Source organism: Corvus cornix, chromosome Z (assembly GCF_000738735.6).
Source record: "Corvus cornix cornix isolate S_Up_H32 chromosome Z, ASM73873v5, whole genome shotgun sequence".
Lineage (NCBI taxonomy): Eukaryota > Metazoa > Chordata > Aves > Passeriformes > Corvidae > Corvus > Corvus cornix.
This window is the reverse complement of record NC_046357.1, coordinates 65,819,556-65,840,119: the sequence shown is the minus strand read 5'-3', so window position 1 is coordinate 65,840,119 and position 20,564 is coordinate 65,819,556. Positions and strand designations below refer to the sequence as shown.

Genomic DNA, 20,564 nt, shown 5'->3' with positions numbered 1-20,564 from the left:
GTTAAACTAGAACAAGTTTCACCAGACTACTTATTTAGGCATTTTTAGAAATATTAATCTCTTTTGCTAATCAGCTTGGTTTGCTGATTGTGGTGATACAGCTAGCCTGCCCTACCTTTGATTATAAAATGCTCTTTTGGCAATCCACATACCAAGGACTAGTAAGGCTGTAACAGATGCCTGCTTAATACATTACAGGCAGTACAAGGAGCAAGTTCCTTAACCACTGATATAAGACAATTAACCATTGTACCTGTGTATGTTTTCTACTCCTAATTCTACTGCCCACTGGTCTTTGCTGTGACCTGCCTGAAGTTGGTGTGAGGACAGAAGTTATTCTGCCAACCACAACAAAATGGGAGCTCGGGCACTGCTGCAGCATTGACATGCCTTGTCTCCTGAATTTCACAACTGTGCAGAAAAACCCACCAGATGACAATCTATTATACCAAAAGTGCACCACTGCCCCCCAAGAGTTTTAGCTGTTGTATTTTTACACCCTGCTCTCCAACTCACACTAATGAAAGAAGTTAGATCAAAGCTAATATTGTGCAAAATGAGAAATAAACCTCAGACAGTTTAGTGTTTCTCCTAAGTTTTTAAGATCTTTGAGGAATTTTCAGAGCATGCAGTGCTCAGATAGGCAGCCTCTTCCACTCATTTTGGTAGCCACCATCAATAACTGCCATGCAGTCTACGTATGTTTGGGGATTCTGATAAAATCCAAGAATAAAGAAAGGTAATGCAGTAAGAGCTACTAACGTAACGTATAGTCAAGGATTGCATTATTCCTTAGAAGTGACACAATTGTCTGTCCACAGATCTTTCAAAATATTTTCATTCCTCAATGAAGCAAGAAAAGGGTGTTTGAACACTAATTATCATTCTAAGACATTAAATCAAAAGCTATTGCAACCAGAAATCCTCAAGTAATGCACATATGTTCTAAAACAATCAATAAAATGAACTTGAAAAAGAGTGACTCCAAGTCGCAAAAAAAAGGTCAAAAAGCATTGGGAAAAGATTAAGAGAAAAACACATTCTGAGTACTATTACACAGACACAAAAAGGAGTTTTGTGGGGTTTTTCAGTAATTTTCTGTATTTCTGTTCTGCTTATTTTCTCACCTACGATCAAAAATCTTGCAAAGAAGCATGTGATTGTTTTATCAAAATCTCTTGCTTCCACCACTACCAAGCTGTCTTTGTTCCTAGGACTATTCAGCCAGAGAGGTGGCAAACTGCCTGTACCACTTCTTAATTAAATAAAGCATTAATTACCATTGTTAAAGGAATCCTTGTTGCTTTTGCAGGAAAAAGACATCTGCTGGAAAGGACTAGTGGATTTCCACAGTTCACTAGTTAATGCTGGCTGACAAGAAGTGTCCATTTTGAGGTCCACCTGATTTTCACTAGTCCCTGCTACATCAGAATTTGAGATATTCATCCCATACACACCATCCTCATAAATGAGAGAAGAATCTGGTCTGTTGATTCTGCTTAGAGACACACACACTACAGCTTCCTTGAAGTAGAATGCATTTTCACCATGTAAGCTGTCCAACTGATTATGTCCCATTATCTGCAGAAGGGGAAATAAAACAACAAAAAACAAAACAGAGAATCTCATTTTCACCTTTGTCAAGTACCAGAATCACAGAATCACAGAATATGTCAAGTTGGAAGGGACTAATAAGAATCATGGAGTCCAATTCCCTGCTTCTCACTGTGTGAAACTAAAGTGTTTAACTACGAGCATCATCCTGAAGAATCCTATACCAGGATGCATAAAATTAACTGCCAGACAGAATGGGGATTCATAGCAAATATTCATCCAATCTGCCAGAAGTTAACCTCAAAACACATTAAATTGGATGTGTGTTCAGGAACAAACAGCAATAGCCTAGAAGATCTGGTCTTAGCTCACCGCAAAACAAGTAATAACTACAAAGTAACAGATAACAAAGGACCGCTAACTGGGATGCACTGAGCTCTGCTGACTGCTTTCAGGGGGTTAATATTTTGCCTCATGGCTCTACAAGGTACCACTCTGATACATAAATCTGCATACTCTGCAATCCAAAAATAACACTGTACCTCACGTGGATAGGTAATCACAGAGAACAGGGCTGCAGCAGCCAAACTGAGGATGGCGAACAGCTTTAGCAAGAAAGCCCTGGCTCCCAAGGGCTGAAAATGCAACTCCTGCAGACTCTTTGTCTGCAGGTGTTTATTAAGGCCAATCTTAAAAAAAAAGCAGGAGTATTAGTGTAAGTTACTGCGTTGTTTGGTCACACAAAACTATCTAGGTTCAGTGTAAAACAAAAACACTGGGCTGGAAATACCGGCTGACTGACAATCATTCAGACAGTTCTGCTGCTGCAAGGAGTATTGGAAACATGGGAGAAAGACAATCTTAAGGTCTGGATGGAATCAAAGCCATGTAGTCTACTTGAAATAAAAATACAGCAGCCTTACAAATAAAACATTAGTTTACAAAAACTACTACTCTCCGACACTCAGCATTTAATTATTTTGCCTCCCTCTGTCTATGTGATCCTGGATATCCCTGTATCAGGCTATCATACTTCAACTTCCCCTCCTCAAAAGATGTCACAAGTCACATCCATTAAAGCTGATCAGAAACCTCAGTTTTGGTTTTATCATCCACTTCTTAAGCACTGCCAAACAAGCCAAAACTGTAGCACATGCTACACTAGTAAAAAGTGTGTTCATTGTTTGGGCTGGCAAGCATGTATGGGAAAGTCATGTTCACATGGTGTTCACAAAAGCCAGGTGAAAAGGGGGAGGTCAGAGGCCAATCCTTTACCCCCTCATGCAGGCACAATCTTAATGCCAAATGGTCTCTGCCTGTTATGGGTGAGTTGCCAGCTGAAAAACTATGGAGGTGATGGCTTGAAGAAAGGCTCTACAGATTTTCTTGTGAAAACAAGAACCTGAGGGGAAAAAAGAGCTGTTTGGGTCAGTGAGCCTCCCATATGTGGAAAAGCCAGACAAAATGTTTTGATTTTCAGGTGCTTTAGAGAACAGTAATGGAAATCAAGACCATACCCACCAAGCAGGGATTAGAGATGAGGATCCACCTGCCAGGTGAGCACCCAGACAGATGAGTTCAGAGCCAGACTGCATCCTCCACCCTCAACAAAAACGTAATTGTTTTTAGTATTAAAACACTTAAGCAGCTTCAGAGCTACTTTAAATTGTCCCCCCAAACAATGGTCATCTCCGAGGACTTAATACTGTCAGGGATGGAGCCACACACCAACCTCTTCCCCTAGGGGGCTGCTTGTTTCAGGGAACAGGACAGCAGGGCCTGACATGTGGGGTTCACAAGAGCCTGATGTTTGCTGCTCCTGGAGGTGCTCCTTTTCCTCCCTGGAGATAGTGGTCCAGGAAAAAGGGCCGCAACCAAAAACATCACTAAGTGCTTTATATGCTTAAGCACTACAATAATTTAGTTTTCCTACAAGGTGCAGAGACACAATGTATCTTATAAACACAGTAGCAAAGCAGAATAAAACACAGATTCTCATATTTACAATTTCTGTCTTCTCAGTTTAATAAACATCTGCCTACGTTTGGGGGTTTTAGGGTATCCAGCTTAAAATCACAGAATGGCCGAGGTTGGAAAAGGCCTTTAGAAGACATCTGGTCTAGCCCCCTGCTCAAGCAGGGCCACATAGAGACAGTTGCCAAGACCATGTGGCTTTTGAATATCTCCAATGACAGAGACTCCACAATTTCCCTGCGCAGCCTGTGCCAGGGCTCCATCACCCTCACAAGAGAAAACAGTTTTCTGACATTCAAAAGGAATCTTCTGTGTTTCTCTTTGTGCCCATTGCCTCTGGTTCTTTCACTGGGTGCCACTGGAAAGAACCTGTCTCCATCTGCTTTAGAACCTCCATTTAGGTATCTATATACATTAAAAGGAACCCCCATTAATAAGAACCCTTTCTTCTCCAGGCTGAACAGTCTCAGCCTTTCCTTACTGGAGTGATGTCCCTGTATCTCAAACAGGCACTTCACCAGACATCCATCCTCCTGTCTCTACATCCTTTCTACAAGAAAGGCTCTATGCCTTTCTTGTTCTGGGGAGCCAGACTCCAGGTGTGTCCAGAGCAGAGAGGAAGGATCCCCTCACTTGACCTACAAGCAGTACTTTGCCCAGTGCAGCCCTGGAGACCATGTGCCACCTTCACAGAGGGGTACGTTTGCTCATGTTCAACACAGGACTCCCAGGTTCTTTTCACAGAATCGTAAAGGCTGGAAAAGATCTCCAAGGTCATTGAGTCCAACTTTGGACCCAACACACCACCATCACGTCAACTAAACCATAGCACTAACTACCATGTGCAGTCACTTTTTGAACACTTCCAGGGATAGTGACTCCACCACTTCCCTAGGCAGCCTGTTCCAATGCCTGACCACCCTTTCAGCAAAATACTCTTCCCAAACCAAACCTTCCCTATCACAGCTCTAGGCCATTTCCTCTTGTCCTCTCACTAGCTGCCTGGGAAAAGAGGCTGACCCCCACCTTGCTACAACCTCCTTTCAGGTAGCTGTATAGAGTCAAGCTGTCTTCCAGCTGGTGATCCCCGGCGTCTACCCATGCAAGGGGATGCTCCTTCCCAGGGGCAGGACTTTGCACTTTCCCTGGTTAAACTTAATAAAAGAAAATGCTTGGATATGCCTGAATCTCAGCTTCCCACAGGCTCATTCATTACATTAAGAACCAACAAAACCCAGATGTCCTGGCTCATTCGTCAAGGAAGGTCTCTAGCAGTGCAGTCAGGGATATAATTACAATGCGGAACCACACACCTCATAGTCCCCTGTGGGTGAAAACAGGCTGTTTTGCTGACCATGCTTCCAGTGCCACAGGAGTTTCTTCTGCATTTTCACATTGTCTCTCTCTCTCTCCACCATTTTCTGGCCCTCCCGGAGCCTCTCCAGGCTCTGCTGGTACTCCTGCAGCTGCAGCGCCAGTCCCTGTCGGCTCTGCTCCAGCAGCTCCTCCTCGCACTCGCACTGGCACTCCCGCTGCCCCAGCCGGCCCTCCCTCGCCTCCTGCTCCCGCTGCCGCTGGTCACATTCACGCAGCCACCGCTGCTGGTCCTGCTGAAACTGCTGCTTCAACTTGTGTATGTTGGCCAGTTCCACCCTTTGTTTTTCCAGATTCCGGTATTTTTCTTGTTCCAAAACGAGGTTTAGCCGAGAAGCCTGGCCTCGACTGGTCTTCTCATTCTCTTGCAGTAGTAACCTATGGAGCTCTTTGTGGCTGTCCTGGATAGCCAGTACTGCCTAGACACCACAGCAAAATCAGACACAAATGTTTAAATATCAGCATTAATCCATTTCTTTGTTTTTACAGAGAATCATATAAAAATACTTCAGCTTTTTTTGGAGGTTATTCTTTAAGCAAATAGAGAAAATTCTGTAATCATGCCTTTACAATGAGGTATTTCTAAAATAAAACTCAATTCTTTTGAGCACTTTTAACAAGGCTTCTGGTTTACACTTAGTGTTATTATACATGTTTATGTTACAGCTGTGCATATGCACTTCAATTACAGCTGGGGGTCGTGTTCTCTCAGACGATGTAAAGACACATAGGAAAAATGATTTTTCATGGTTAAAGAGGGCAATAAGGCACTGGGAATGCTATACTCACCCAAGTATTCCTAACACAGCTGTGACCTATACAGATAAAACTGTACTGTTTCCAGCAGAGCTCACTCCAACTTTAAGGCTCTCCTTGCTAACCTGCAGCATTGCAGCACAGCTAACATCAGTCCTACGGCCACTTGCCAATACAGCCATGCCACCAGGACTGTACCGCTACACGCACCTGACCAAGGTGTCAGTGCAAGCATAAACCTGCAGCTTAGTCATCATTTCAGGTTTGATGTTCCTGTTTTACAGGTGAGAGCTCTATATTCCATCCTTCACAAAAGTGTTGTGACATTTGCATTAAAGATTGTGACATCCTCCAGCAACACAAAAACAAATAGCTGGGATTAAGAAGAAAGGAAAGCAAGAAAACCCTAGATCTGCTGAGGCACTTATTGCACCGCCTATGTTCAAGAGCTGACATGGGAACCTATTTCAGCAGACATTCCCAGAGAATTCACATAGCCCCACTGCCCTGTGCTGTCCACCCCAGAAAGTTTTTAACTTCATGCAGTGTGCAGTCCCCTTTGCTCTTCCTCCAGCATTGGGTCAGTTTCAGTGATCTGTAAACAGGACAAGATCCTCTCCTTGTTTCTCTGCAATTGACTGCCCATGGTCTGAACAATTAATGCATGATCTTAAACCTTACTTTACTGTCCCTATTTGTTTTTCAATTACTCAAAAAAATTTGCCTGAATTATAGGATTTTTATTTTGCTTTTGCATTGCTTCAATACATTTCACTTCTAAGCCCAAGGTTTCCAGGTTATTGTGATATATGCTAAAGTCAATAGGATCAAAAAATTAAGTATACTCAAATGAAACATTTTAAAATAGAATTATAAAACTGCAGCTAAATAAGAAAAAGTAAATTAAGACATTCAAACATAGCATAAAAGAGGCAAATGCTTCATACTAAGGCCCTACAGAATATACAAGATAATTGAGATTTAAGCATCTAAAATGGACTGAGTTTGCTATCTAAGATCCCTGGCAAAGTTACTGCTTACTACTAACCAAGAGAACAGTCTAATCAAAATACTGAATTTTTTCAATTTTTTGGACTATAATTTCAGAAATCTGTATGTGGAATGACATCAGTTCAAGTAGAGCCATCAATTTACTTTCCTGCTACATTTTTGGTCTGTACAAACATCCTCTTTTGGGAGGATGGACTGATCTCCAAGCAAGTTAGTATTATTCAGCTCTTAAAAGAAATCTACAACTAGAATAAAAATACATTCTGTGACAACTTATGCAACAGTCAGTTGAGATCAGTATCTATTAATGTGATGTCTAAAAGTAGGGCAACATGAAAACAAATCTTTAAAAGTAAATTATTAGGACAAATGAATTACTCTATGAAGTTAGTAGTGGAGTAGTCACCTGCATGCTGTATAAGAGACGGGTTAAGTTCTGGATTGCTTGTACAATCTAGAAAATAAAAGAGAAGGATTTTCAAAGGTTTGACCTCTGTTAACTAAATAGTTACTACATTCTATCTGAGGTTTAGATTTACTCACCTCTGTCCCTGTAGATCCTGAAATATTCATACTTCCTCCCTAAAAAAAAATACATGAGCTTTAAAAAGTTGTTTTTAATTTTAAAATTGTATCATCTAGGTAATTTTTTTTTTGAACTAGTGGGGACCTAAGGCTAGGAAATGTGTACTGAGTCAACCCTTTATGTGGGTATATGAAAAAAGACACAAGCAACAATCGGTGAAGACTAATAATTCATCAACAATGGAGTTTCCGTGGAAATTACTAGAGACTCTAAGCACAACTTTACAAATAAAACTATTTCATCCAGAATTTTAATCCCTTCTGACTAATGCTGCACAGAAAAGACATTTCGATTCATTTGTTTACTTGAAAGTTTTGAAATACAGTAACCAGACTTCTGTATATAAGCACAGTGGGTTTAGACTACTTACAGTGGGATGGAACAGCATGAGACTCTTCAAAAATAGAAATAATAATGTACTAAGAAACTAGCAAGAAGTCATGTTAGTGGATTACAACAAATGCCTTAGGTGCCCTGTGAGATGCTGTGTCCAGTACACTCTAGAAAACACACCAGCATGGTCACTACTGTCCTCTGCAGCAAGGCACAGCCACTTCATCCTGCTCCCTTTTCATAAGAAGCTTTCTAAATTTATGGGGTGAAGCTACCCATAATCCCTTCAGCATGAAGAATAGCTCCTCTGAGAAAGATAAGATGAAATGGTGGGAACTGTGTCAAGCGCAATCCCTTCTGAGCCTATGCTGAAAAGACTTCCTGTATTATTTTTCTCTTTTTTTTTTTTCAGAGAAGCAGCTGAGAGTTTGGGGAATATTTGTTTTCTCTCTGATTCTCCTAAGTTCTCTACTGAGTCTCATTTTCCACCACAGAGAGCAAAGCATCTGCTACATTTAGATGCAATAACTGAAAATGAAAATGAGAAAGACCAGCCCCCCAACACAGCCCAACAGAGACACCCATGGGGGAAAGGGAATACCAGCTGCATCATTTCCTCCTCTACTCTTTGTCTCATTATTTCTCTGCAGTATTTGCTCCCATTCCCCTCCACCTGAGGATCTTCCCTTCCTCTTCCTCACTGCATCCACAAGCCATAGAAAAGCTCAGCTCTGCTGCGAGAAGCAGAGGATTTTGCATGATGTCTCCGTGCAGCACAAGGATGGACACAAGATAGCTCTGCTTTCCCTTAACTGGATAGTGAGCAGTGGGTAAGATGGTGACCAGCAGGGCCAAGAGGGAGAGAAAGAAGGTGATGCTGGAAGGTGGAGGAAGAGTGTACAAAGGAGAGCCTGCACACTGAAAGAGTAGAGTTTCTTTCAGGTTTTTAAGCCCGTTTGAGTTTAGAAAAGGATGTGCACAGGGGAAGGTTTATCTAGCATTGGTTTGACCACGGAGTTGCAAGTAGCCAGTCACAGTGCCCACAGTCCCCTCACTGCAGCACCACTTGAGCACTGGGAGATGAGGCTGAGGCAGGTTTAGCTGAGTTTGCACATGCCCTGCAAATCCAGATAGGAGTGAAGCAATAATTTCAGGTGTTTAACTGAAGGCCACCACCACCTCTCTGCCACTGTTCCCGATCACCTTGGTTCAGAGAGATGAGGCTGGTCACATCCCAGAGCAGGCTGCACCGCGCTTTGGACAACGCCCACAGAGATCCAATTACAAGGCAGGAGCAGGGGAGACAAGATGGTGATCACTCCTCACAGCTGCCCACTGGGGACCCCTCATGTTGCAGGGACAATGGTCTCCCTTCCAGTGTCTAGTCAGCATCTAACCTCTGAGCTGGGAGCTTTTGCTCCCTCTGCCCAGGTCTTGTTTTCCCAGGCTACTTGGGCAGAGTCTAGAGCTGGTACTCCACGCTCCGGGGCTGCACACCCACCTCCCTGCAAAGCCCTTGCCTTGCCTCTTCTCTTTGCTCATTCTGCCACCTGCCGGTAAGTCTGATTCTGACATGGTGTCAGAATTGATGTATGCCTTGCCCAAAAAATAGGCCACAAATAATAGGATAATGACTTAGGGTGGAAGAGTTGGGTACAGGTCCCTCCAGCTTTATGAGCAAGCATAGCTTCAAAGTTAGAGGAAGTTGCCCAAGGCCCTCTTCAGTCAAATCCAGGAAACTCCCAAGGGTAGAGATCCCCACAACTTCTTTGGACAAACATTCCTCCTTGCTCATCCTTGCACTTTTTTTTTTCCTTGTATACACTCAGAATTTCCCTTGCTGCAACTTGTAATCTTGGATGCTCATCCTTTATCTTTGCATCTCTGAGAAAAGCCTGGCTCTATCTTCTGTATAGCCACAGTGGCAGAGTTTTCACATGGAGCTACTGGAACTTCTAATGGGCTATATCTGAGCCACTCTACCCTCTCTAGGTTGTTCTATTTCTCTTCACCTAGCTTCTCTGCTCCCTCACTTGGACTTTGGTTTTCAACCTATTTCTTCACTCACATTCTTCCTCCTTCCTCCCTCTGTCAGCAGTCTGATAAGATGATACAGAGCTAAACATAAGGTGAGATTAGAGAGAGATTAGTGTATTAGCAAGAGTATTCCCAATATAGAAAACAAACAAACCCAAGGTTTCAGGCACACAAGCCCTCTTTCAGACCTGATGCAAGGACAGTATGTTAATGCTAATTAACTCCTTTTCTAGGCAAAGGTTTCTTTCCATTTCACATTCTGTATCTTATCTTCTTGTATCTCCCCTTTAGTCCTTTTGTGATTCTTATTCTCCACCTAAGAACTACACTATTAGAGTTGACTTTATTTCCACACAGTAATTCACATTGCTTACTCCAACACTCTGTTGCTACATAAAATTTGTCATTCCTAATTTTGTCCAGAACTGATTTTTGGGTCTGCTTTTCTACCCGGATTTGCTTATCAACTATAGGACTTTGCAAAATGGGCACTTCCTCTTCTATTCTCTAATTGCTCCATTTTTAAAAATTCAAAATTCTGAAGCAAGCTGGTGTAAAAACATCCATCCTATTTTATGTGCTTGTTCTCAGGACGAAGTTCTTCCAGTGCACAAGTCTTCCTTGCATTAGCTGAGGACTGTCACTGCAGGAGACTTTCATCATCCTGTGAATAGGAGGAGGGAGTAGAGGAAATACTATTGTCAGCTCCACAGATATGCATCTATTGAATGATGACAGCAGAGAACCAGGCTCGTAAGTGGCCCATACAAGTGGTTTGAAAACACTGCCTGTTGTTACAACTCACTTACCCTAAGCCTTCCAGGAAAACTGTTCTGTGCTTGGATTGTTTAAGACTGCTTTTAAAAATTTTATTAATAATTGCAGTGACCTCTATTAAACTGAATTACCTGGATCTGAGTGAAATTCCCCGTAAAAATTTGGACAGTATGTACACGCACAGTGCCCAGACTGCTATGTGCAATGCAAGAAGAAAAACTGGTTACAATACCTTATCCTCAAGACTGGCACCTGCCACTTCCTCCTCAACACTGAGATTGATTTCTGGTGATTCTTCAATTTCTTTTCTTTCTGCATCTAACAAATAAAGGCCCAAGAAAATGCAAAAGAAAGGTATCAAAGCATATCCTAACTAGTAAAACAAAGAGCATGCTTTTTTACAGCTACTTAGGATAGTGAGAAAGTGATTTTTATTATTTGGAGTTACATAATGGATCCTAGGCTGGGGAAAAACAAATTTGGAAGCCAGGATGGCACAGGTGGCCCAATCCAGTTTTTCTACCTTAAAAATTAGCACTATTTCACATATGAAAGTTTGGAAATAAGTGTAACCATAACATTAAAACTGCTCTGTAGCAGTGTTTTTTACACAACTGTATTTGCAATTTTGTTGTGAGAAATTAATACTACCCTTTGCAGCTGAAATTATTGGAATCTCAATCCTGGTTTTCAAGCCTCCTGACAAAAAGGGAAATGGCCTATACTGCAAAACAGACTTGCTGTAGAGTTGAACAGCAATGATAAGAAAGTGTACCTCCAACAAAGTTATATAACAATTTACACTACCTGAGCATTTGCCAAAAGACAACTTTTATTACATTATTTTCTATTGATTCTGTCCTAGACCACAGAGGCTTTCCAAAAAACTCTGAATATGTAAAAGCATCAAATTTTACTCACCACCAGCAACAGATTCCAAGATTTCATTGGCAGTGAATGTACGCTTCACAGTTAATTCTTCAGTACTTTCCTCTGGTGATCTGTCTGTTTCACTCACTTGTGATGTTGTTACAGCGACATGGAGACTTTCAACTAAAGAGGAAAACATACAGAATTACAGAGGCCCCTTAAATAGTTCCTTAGTGCATAAATCAATGACATAGAATTGATTGACCATGGAATAATTTAGCTTGCAAGGGACTTTAAGAGGTCACCTAGTCCTACACCCCACTCAAAGCTGGTCAATTTAAATTGTGTTGATCAGAGCTTTGAACACGCAAGCCTTTAACACCTCCAAAGATGGAAACTTCAAAGTCTTCCTGAGCAATCTGTTCCCGTTTTTTAACACTCTCATGGCATATAATTTTTCATTTCAGTTAATTGGCATATTCTGTGTTTCACCACAAGACCATTATCTCGCGTCCATGTGTCCTTTTATCGTCATATGCCTCTGCAAAAAATCTGGCTTCTCTATATCCTCCCATTAAGCAGTTGCGGACAGTAATGAGATCCCACCAAGTCAACTACCTCAGCTTCTCTTCAGATGTCATGTACTCCAGCCCTCTAATCATCCTGGTACCTTTCACTGGATTTGCTCTACTTTGTCAATGTCTCTCCTCTCCAGGGAAGTGCAGTATTGGTCATGGCACTCCAGACAGGACTCGTGAGAGGTAAGTAGAGGAAGAATCACCTCCCTCAACTTGCTGGCAACTCTCCTCCTACTGCAAAAGCCTAGAAAGAAGTTGGCCATCTTTGCCACAAGGGCAACTGCTGCCTCATGGTCAACCTGCTGTTGAGTACGACTCCCAGGTCCACTTCCACAAAGGTATTTTCTATCTAATTAGTGTCCAGCCTGTACCAACACACAGGATTACATCACCTGAGATGCAGGACTTTGCATTTGTATTTGTCAAATGTCTAGGTGCTCCTCTTAGCCCATTTTCCCAGTCTGTAGAGGTATCTCCAGCTCACTGAACACTCCACCTCATTCGATGACAGTCATGAATTTGCCAAGAGTGTTGTCAATTCTGAGGTCAACTGCATTAATAAATATGTTGCGCACTACTGGTCTCAGGATACATCCCTAAGGGAATCCCCTAATAACATGATACCAACTGGACATCGTAGGACTGACCCCTTGAGCCCAGCAGTCCAGCCTGTCTTCCATCCAGTTAAGCAGTTGACATCAATTCTGATGTAAGGATACTACAGCCAGTGCAAACAGTGTTGAAGGTCTGAGAGATGTCCAGGTAGCCAACATGCACTCTTTTCTCACCATGAAACCTGTCAGGTTAGTCAGACACTACTGCTGTAATTAATCCATGACAGCTGCTCCAAATTTTCTTTCTGTCTTTCAGATTCTTGGAAATGCCTTCTAGGAGGATTATCTCAGAGATAGTGGTGAGACTGACTATTTTTTAGTTCTCTATATATTCCCTCTTGAAGGGGAATGTGAGGTTTGCTTTCTTCGAGTCATCAGGAACCTCTCCTGATCACTGTGACCTTTCAAAGCTGACAGAAAACAGCCTCACAGTGACATTGGCCAGCTCCCTGAGCAGCATTGGATTTATCCCATCTCATCTCATGGATTCGCGTATATCTAATTTGCTTAAGCACTCTGTAATTCTATCCATCTCTACAACAAGCAATGCTTTATTCCTATAGAGTCTGCTATTAGCTCAGGGACTTAGTATTTCCATCCTGGATAATGATCCCCACAAATTGTCTACAGTGTAAGTAACTGTAAGCTTCCACAGAGTATTGTAGAGTCCTGAAATCCAAGACATCATCAACATCAAAAACAGCATGAGAGAAAGTGAAAAATAAAGAAGTGGACAGAATAAAGGTGTGTAATAAGTATAGGCTGCCATTTTAACTATTTTCTGTTTCATCACTGACTTACAGTACCCTACACAAGTTAAATCAATTTTATCAATAAAACGCTCTTTGACTTACTTATGATGATGAATACCAAGCTCCACTGCTTTATAGGTTGAAATGTTGTTAGTAGCACATAGTTCTCAATTTAGGTGATGCTAGAATCAGGACTCAGTTTACCAGGACCCTTTTCAGCTGAGTTTAGCAGAAGTTTAGCTGAAGTTCCAGCTAGGCAAGCTATCTACAAATACCATTCCCTTCCTTCCTTCACAGGACAGCACTGTAGATGGTGCAACTACCTATCAACTCCCTGTCAGATAGCAGACAGAGAAAAAAGGGCTCCTAGAGCAATTGTGGAGGTGTTTCTTGGTAAAAATTTGATTTGCTCTGTATATGATCATACAGGATTCTGATCTGACATCAAAATCAGCCAAGGTAGGTGAAGGTCGGGGACCAGGTGCAATATCATACTGCAACTCCTGATGTGCTTCACAGAGCTGTACTGCAAGGACAGCTAACAACCTAATACCACACTCCTGCCTGTTTACATTTGATGCTATGCCCTAAACATATCCTTTATTTTGCAGTCTGGCAGGTACCGTCTCCTGTATCTGACAAGAATAAACTTGACAGATTTCTCTTCTACACCCTTTGGCAATTTTTGACACTTCCAATTCTCGAGACCCAACAGAATTGCAACACAAGGCAACATGGCTGCACTTTGTTACCTTAAAATACCTGCCCATGTGAAGAGCCACCAATCTGCTCTTCCCATGAAAACTCACCTTCCCTGAGTGCTGCTGCCAGCAGTGAGGCAGCCTGTGGAGTTTCTCCAGAATCGGGTTTGATAAGTAGGTGAGGTTCTACGTGGACATCGTCAAACCCACACATATCTCCCAGTTCTGCATAGATACGCAACTTTTCTTCTAAATGACTGCATATTTGCTGGTCTTGGTTACTCAGTGATTCTGTAACCAAAATTGAACAGTGTAAAATTGAAAACTGTATTAGAAATTTTATCCTGCAGGGAAAGCATGTTGCCCATTCACCTTTCTAATCTTTGTGCCACACAGAAAGTGCTAATTCAAGTTATGATTCTTTTAAGTGACCAGGAGCCAAATTCAGCCAAGTTCATCCCATAGTCTGTCCAAACGAAAGCTAACACACACCCAAAGCCCTAGCCTGATGAGGTGGCCTTGGCTGCCCTCTCTGGCCCTCATTACTCCTGTTGCACTCACAATGACAAGTCAGTGCTTCTGGAAAAGCACTTGGCTCATGTGTGGTAATTCAGGGCCTCAACATCAAAAGAACACCTACTTTGCGCAGAGGATGCCCTCCCCTGTGGCTCTCAATAGGACAGACATTGCTGCGATTTCTCTCCTCAAAACAGTATAAAGATGTGGGAGTTAGGTGTAGGGGCACCAAGGAAGTAGAATTTATGCTATTAGCTGTATTTTCAGATAAAAATAATAGCAGCAAAGGACAAAGTGCCATAAACAAGCACAAAGCCACACAACTGTAAAGATTCAAGGTATTATCAGAACTACCTGGTCCTGATGCTAATCTGTGAAATTCAGTGTTTGTTTTGAAAATACCCATTTTTATTTTTTCTTTTTTTGCTTATGGCAATGTAGCAAAAACATTAAAGTGTTTGGAAAACACATGCTTCTCTTTTGATACACTCACATTATACCATCAGACCACCCCATCTGTCTCTGCTGTGACTCTGACTGTTGAGCCACTCTGAACCCTCCAGCCAATATGGGTTCATGATTAATTCATCCTGAATTCTAAGGATGTCAGAGCTCTCAGAGCAACAGGAAAGGTACCACACCTTGATATTTCTGAATTTTGTATGCCTTGGCCTCAGCAGTACGTCTGTCCTCATCAGACTCACTCATTTTTACTTCTTCTTCTTCCTCTGGACAACTTCAAAGATGAAAGACAAAGGTGGATAAAGCAAAACTGCACATCATCTGTTCATCTTCAATACAATATTATGTTCACAATAAACAGAACACAACACCAGCACCTTTTGCAATAATCCAGAAGCATGCCACTTGTCAGCCTCTTCAAGAGGCAGTAAGTGGACAGAAAGCAGACTGAAGGGCTTGTTTTTACTGTGGTAAGGCTGCACTGTGCAGAGAGAGAGTGGCTGGCACACACACAGGTTTGCTGTCCTAAGGATAAGCTTGGGCCCCATCAGAAGCAATGTTTTCCCCACCATTCTTAATGAGCTGATGCCAAGATAGCAGGCATGATTTGTGATTTCCTCCAAATGGTTGTATGGGACATCTGCAGGACTCTCTAAGGCAGCCAGTGCCAAAGGCAAAGGTGAGGGAAGGCTGTCACAATAGTGGTAAGGATGTTTAATGAGGAGCCGAAAGGGTATGCTGATACAGTGGGAAACCAGGAGGAATATGGGGAAGTGTGGCAGGAGCAATGAAGAGGTTTTGGCACCTTGAGCTCAGAGAAAACCCAAACTCACAGATGGACCCAGTGCAATGCAGAATAAAGAGCATGCTGCCATGAATATCCAACAAACTCTTCATCTGCTTTGGACTGCTAGCATGAAAACCAAACTCCTTCTCCCTACCTTTCCACTGCCTCTTGAATATGCCTCATCCAATTGTTACGTTCTTCTTTGGAACTGGTATGAACCTCATACATCTCAGGCCCTGCAGATGAAGCACTGATCAGGAACATCCCCCTTTCTTCGTTGGCTACTTCTCTTACTATGAGCCTCTGAAGGGAGATAACAGAAGGTTTCTGGTCCTGGAGGAAACAGTCAAAGCACACACATAAATAAATTACATTCTTATAAAACACCACACTCTAGGAAGAACATAATTTTTCAGTTCATTGGACTAACTCTAGTCCTGGCATAGTCACGCTACTGAAAGTTTTGAGTAATCAGACATCTTTTTAAACTGTTCTTTAAAATACATTATACAGTTAACAAACAAATTAAGCACTAGATATGTGCTACAAAGAAATCTCAGAGGCTCAATCATACTGAGACACAATATTCATATAATGTTCATATTTATATAGCTTGAGAACTTCTTTCCATGACCTTTCATATCTTTTATGTGTGTTTACTGCTGTATTTTCAGTAACAATTATTCTTCTGTTTGTTTTACCAAAAACTAAAATTTATATTAGAGAACTGAAAGAGCCTGCATTACTTCCCACCTTCACAATCATGTAAGGTATAATACTAAAGATACAATTCTGTTATTTTCATCCTCCTTCATTTAAAAAAAAAAAAAAGATTTTTGGAAACAAACTTAATTTTCTATATACTGACATATTACAGTTCTGAACACAATACCAGGATTTCAGAAAAAATAAAAGTTATGTGGGAATGACCCAGATAATGACCTAATTTTTGAGAAATATACAAATAAATGAGCAATGTATGTGTTCAAATATCTGATAATATACTCACAACAGCTGCAAAGATGTATTTTTGATCCTTTTCTTGTAAGAACAGTAGTACATCAGTTAGAAGCAGAGCTAAGGTGTCTTAAAATGAGAAAAGGAAAATAATGGCTTTCAATTAAAATTAGTACAATCAGTGTTAAATTCTTATTTTATCTGATGAAGAAATATAGAATCCTACAGGAAACTAAACAGGAAATATCTGAATTAGCCCACAGTCTGCATGAAGCACTTGCTCATCCTTGCTTTGTATCTCCCAGGAAAGAGCACCATGCTGGAGCACTGGCCCAGGGAAAGAACAAATCCTTGCACCAATGGCAGTACAGCTTCCCTAAGCCATTCACCTGGCAAAGACTACCTCACATAAACCTTGCTTTGCCTGTGCTGTAACATACACTCACAGCACCGTAGTACACTGGTAAAAGCATTTGTAGAATAATGATGAACAGACAGCTTTATAAAGTTGTACAGCAAATACTAGTGTGCCCCAAAAAACCCCAACCCCTAATATGTGATTAACACCAAAAATCAAATTCTGAGCTTGCATGTAAAACTGTAGTCCTGCCAAATGTGGCTTTAGAATTTTTTTTCTACTATGGATGTCTCATTACCACTGAATTTTTTAGTAAATTATTTTCAATAGCAAATACTGGAAACAATAAAAATGTACAAGTCCAAACACTGTATTATGAAATGAAATTGAAAAACAGAAAACTAGAAGGAGGGGACTGGAAGAAGAAATACAGATGACATTGTATGTTAACTTGTGTTCTTATGCAGATTACTCACAAACCATGGCAGCTTCTGGAACTGATCTTCCAGCAATTAGTGGGATATTCACAGTACCATTACCCAGACATTCTTATTTGCAATATAGCACAATAAAGTATAGTCCCTCTTTAACCAGTCTTCAAATGTTATTTGCAAATAAAGAGATAAAGGATTTTACTGCTCAGATGAAATACCTTTGAACCGACCAGTTGCTGTCTTCCAATACACTAAACCTTCGTGAAGAAGTACCCTCTCTTTCCTCATCAAGTCTTGCTTCCTAAAAACATGGCCATTTTTCAGCTTTGTATATGTTTTGTTTTCAGTTCTACAGAGAATTTCCAACAGTTTTTGCTTTTTTTCATACTCATTCACTTTCAAATCTACTGCTGCAATTATATCCTTAATTAGACGAAGGGCTTTGCATAGGTCTTTTTGTTCTTCTGTTCCTTCTGTATGAAACAAAAACAAACAACATGATACTAGTCAGCATGTTCAAGAGAAGATAAAATTCCTTATTTTCTGGAAACAACCAGCATGATCCAAAGCTTAAATTGATACATTTGTTATTGTAAGTTGAACCTGGCAACCATCTGACTAGAAAAGATGACCTGTACCTCAGATTCGTTCGTTAGCCAAAACAACATGTTGAATAGTTTCTGGCAAATTTATGAGGTGTAAGCACTTTAAAAAAAATCAGCAGCTAAGCAAATCATATAGTATATTACTTTTCTGGCTAAGTAAAAGAACCCTTGAAACAGAATTGCAAGTACAAAGGATTTGCATTGGTACATGCAACTTCCTTCAATGCTCGTTTACTACCCATGTGGGGGGCAATATCTCTAAGTTAATAGTATTTGTAAAATGTTCTACTAAGTTCCAGAGGTCATTCAAGCTTTGTCTGAAAAAACAGAGAGTAATTTATGAAATGTCTGCCTAGACCTACTTAGAAAAGAGTCCTCCAGAATTAATTCCAAAGGTACAGATGTGTATCTGAGCTAGTTCACATCCTCTAGTCAAGGTCTTTTCCTAAAACAAGTATGCTCATCTGGACTTCTATGGCTTACCTGGCTGGAATATCAGAAATCTTCACAGCCCAGCCTTGACAAGGCCCATACAGACCAGACAACCCTGTTTAGGTGACATTTGACCGAGCAGTAGTTATTTATGTTGCTCTGGTTCTCTCTCAATAGAGCAGTGAATTTAATCTTTTGTGATATTGTAGCTGTGCAAATTCCTTACGTTAGAAATGTGCTAGGATTTCAGACGTGAAACAACACTTCAGCTTTTGTTCACCTTTTGAGTATTGCAGTATCCTTTCAACCAGAACAGGGTATTTGGTGATCCGCTGGGTGACGAGCAAAATGCACTCAGGGATTCCTCGGCGTCGTGCCAACATGTTACTATTTCTCAGCTGCACAGATACAAATATATACCTTAAGTAGTAAATGCATATTAAACCACAAATTGACTAATAAGAAATATGATCTAAAAGCATTAGAATAAGTTAAAACAAATGCTGGTAATCTGAACCATCCCCAAGGAACAGTTGCTGTGCTGAGGGATGAGGCGTACTATAACAGGAACATGTGTGTAATACACACTGGATGCCAAAGCATTCTAAAGTTTGAAAGAAAACTGTGATTTATCAGCTCACTAGAGGAAAAAACTTTTGCCATTTTTATCAACTATTAAAAGTGAGTTACTGAATATAATTCCAATCCTAAATCTAAGTAGAAGCTATGTACCTTTTTCCTGAGCCTTTTGTCAATAGTGCTCGTGATTCCACATTAACTTACTTTAATAAAATTCTGGAACTTCTTGTTTTGTTGCAGCTCCTTGAAGAGATTAACAGCTTCTTTCTGATGGCTACAAAACTCTCCATATATTTTCTCCATTTTAGTTGCATTTTCCTCTGAAAACTGAAGAAAGTAATAAGTGAATTGTGCTCAACATTATATCATATACAGGAAATTGTATACCTTTTAACTAATGAATTTTGTACCAATAGGGAACTGGTTTATGAAGTTCTCTGAATTTCACAAACAGGGCCCACCGCAACAGAATGAAAATAGGCTAGATGTTTTTAGGAGCAAGAAGAAGAACGTAGGCTGGAGAGAGAGCAAGCAACCTCCACCGTAGTCTTGCTGGTAACAGCTAGAACATTTTAACAACATTTCCTTCACCTCTTTTCAAACACAACCCTCTGAGGTTCATTTACTTTGGTCTGATCTCCACACTGCTCCTAGACAAGGTAACAGCTCAGCTCTTTATGTCAGTGGAGTGAAAACAGACTGACCAAAGGTGAAAAGCTACATCTCCCTTTCACAAGGAACTGAAGTGTGAATGCCAAGCTATCAGTCAGCTGTTCTTCAGCCACGGGAAACACCTTGCAACCAACCCTTCCCTAGGGAGCAGTATCCTGATATGTAACATGCCAGACCACTACAAGAAATTAATGGGTAGTTTCATTTCCATTACCAGTCAGATCTTCACATCCCTGCTCAGCTGTTAAAAATGTGAATCCATTGCTTGCATTTTTTGCAGTCCATAGTATGACAGCAGCCTTCTACTGTAAACAGGACCAAGTTCATCACTTTCCTTGTCACTCATACCACATAGGGAGAAGTCCACCCCAAGTTCATCACAGTCACCTGACAATAATGATTTGTTTTCACATTGCTATTTCATCCTGAAATAGTCAGGGGAGGACAAGTTTTGAATCTTTTTGAGGCAACCATAACTGTCTTCTTGCCCACAGAAGTTTCGGAGTAAAAAAATTGTTTAAATTGGGAACCCTGAGCACTTAAAGGATTAAAAGAGCTGATGCCTCTACCTGCTGCACAAGGATGTCTCCAATTCTGTTGATGACAAAATTACGCTCACTCCCTGCCTCACATGATTCCTGCCGTCTGTCCTTCATTCTGCAGAAGAATTGCTTGTGTATCTCCAGTAGCTCATCTAAGCAGGGGAATATTCTGTCCACCATGCTGTGGTCAAGCTGCAGTTCTTCCTTCATCCCTTTCCGGAATATTTCAGACATAATGAACAGGGTATGGATGTGATGTACTTCTGTTTGCATCAACTCTGTGGTATAAAAGAAAAGAGCACA

The 20,564-nt window shown here is 41.0% G+C and overlaps 1 protein-coding gene across 7 annotated transcripts in view; it reads right to left on the bottom strand.

Moving 5' to 3' along the window:
* ARHGEF28 (Rho guanine nucleotide exchange factor 28) overlaps positions 1–20,564 on the bottom strand; it is a 118,512-nt gene that overhangs the window by 16,244 nt on the left and 81,704 nt on the right. For 6 of the 7 annotated variants that reach the window (XM_039567389.1, XM_039567391.1, XM_039567390.1 and 3 more), the window contains 14 exons: positions 20,289–20,539; positions 19,252–19,374; positions 18,749–18,866; positions 17,650–17,904; positions 16,692–16,768; positions 15,837–16,015; positions 15,075–15,169; positions 14,026–14,208; positions 11,324–11,455; positions 10,635–10,720; positions 7,213–7,251; positions 7,076–7,123; positions 4,842–5,321; positions 1,281–1,581 (listed from right to left, as the gene is read on the bottom strand). In XM_039567389.1, the coding sequence (XP_039423323.1) occupies positions 1,281–1,581; positions 4,842–5,321; positions 7,076–7,123; positions 7,213–7,251; positions 10,635–10,720; positions 11,324–11,455; positions 14,026–14,208; positions 15,075–15,169; positions 15,837–16,015; positions 16,692–16,768; positions 17,650–17,904; positions 18,749–18,866; positions 19,252–19,374; positions 20,289–20,539 (2,367 nt within the window). The remainder of the gene's footprint in view (positions 1–1,280; positions 1,582–4,841; positions 5,322–7,075; positions 7,124–7,212; positions 7,252–10,634; positions 10,721–11,323; positions 11,456–14,025; positions 14,209–15,074; positions 15,170–15,836; positions 16,016–16,691; positions 16,769–17,649; positions 17,905–18,748; positions 18,867–19,251; positions 19,375–20,288; positions 20,540–20,564) is intronic. The other variant, XM_039567393.1, reaches the window with a different exon arrangement.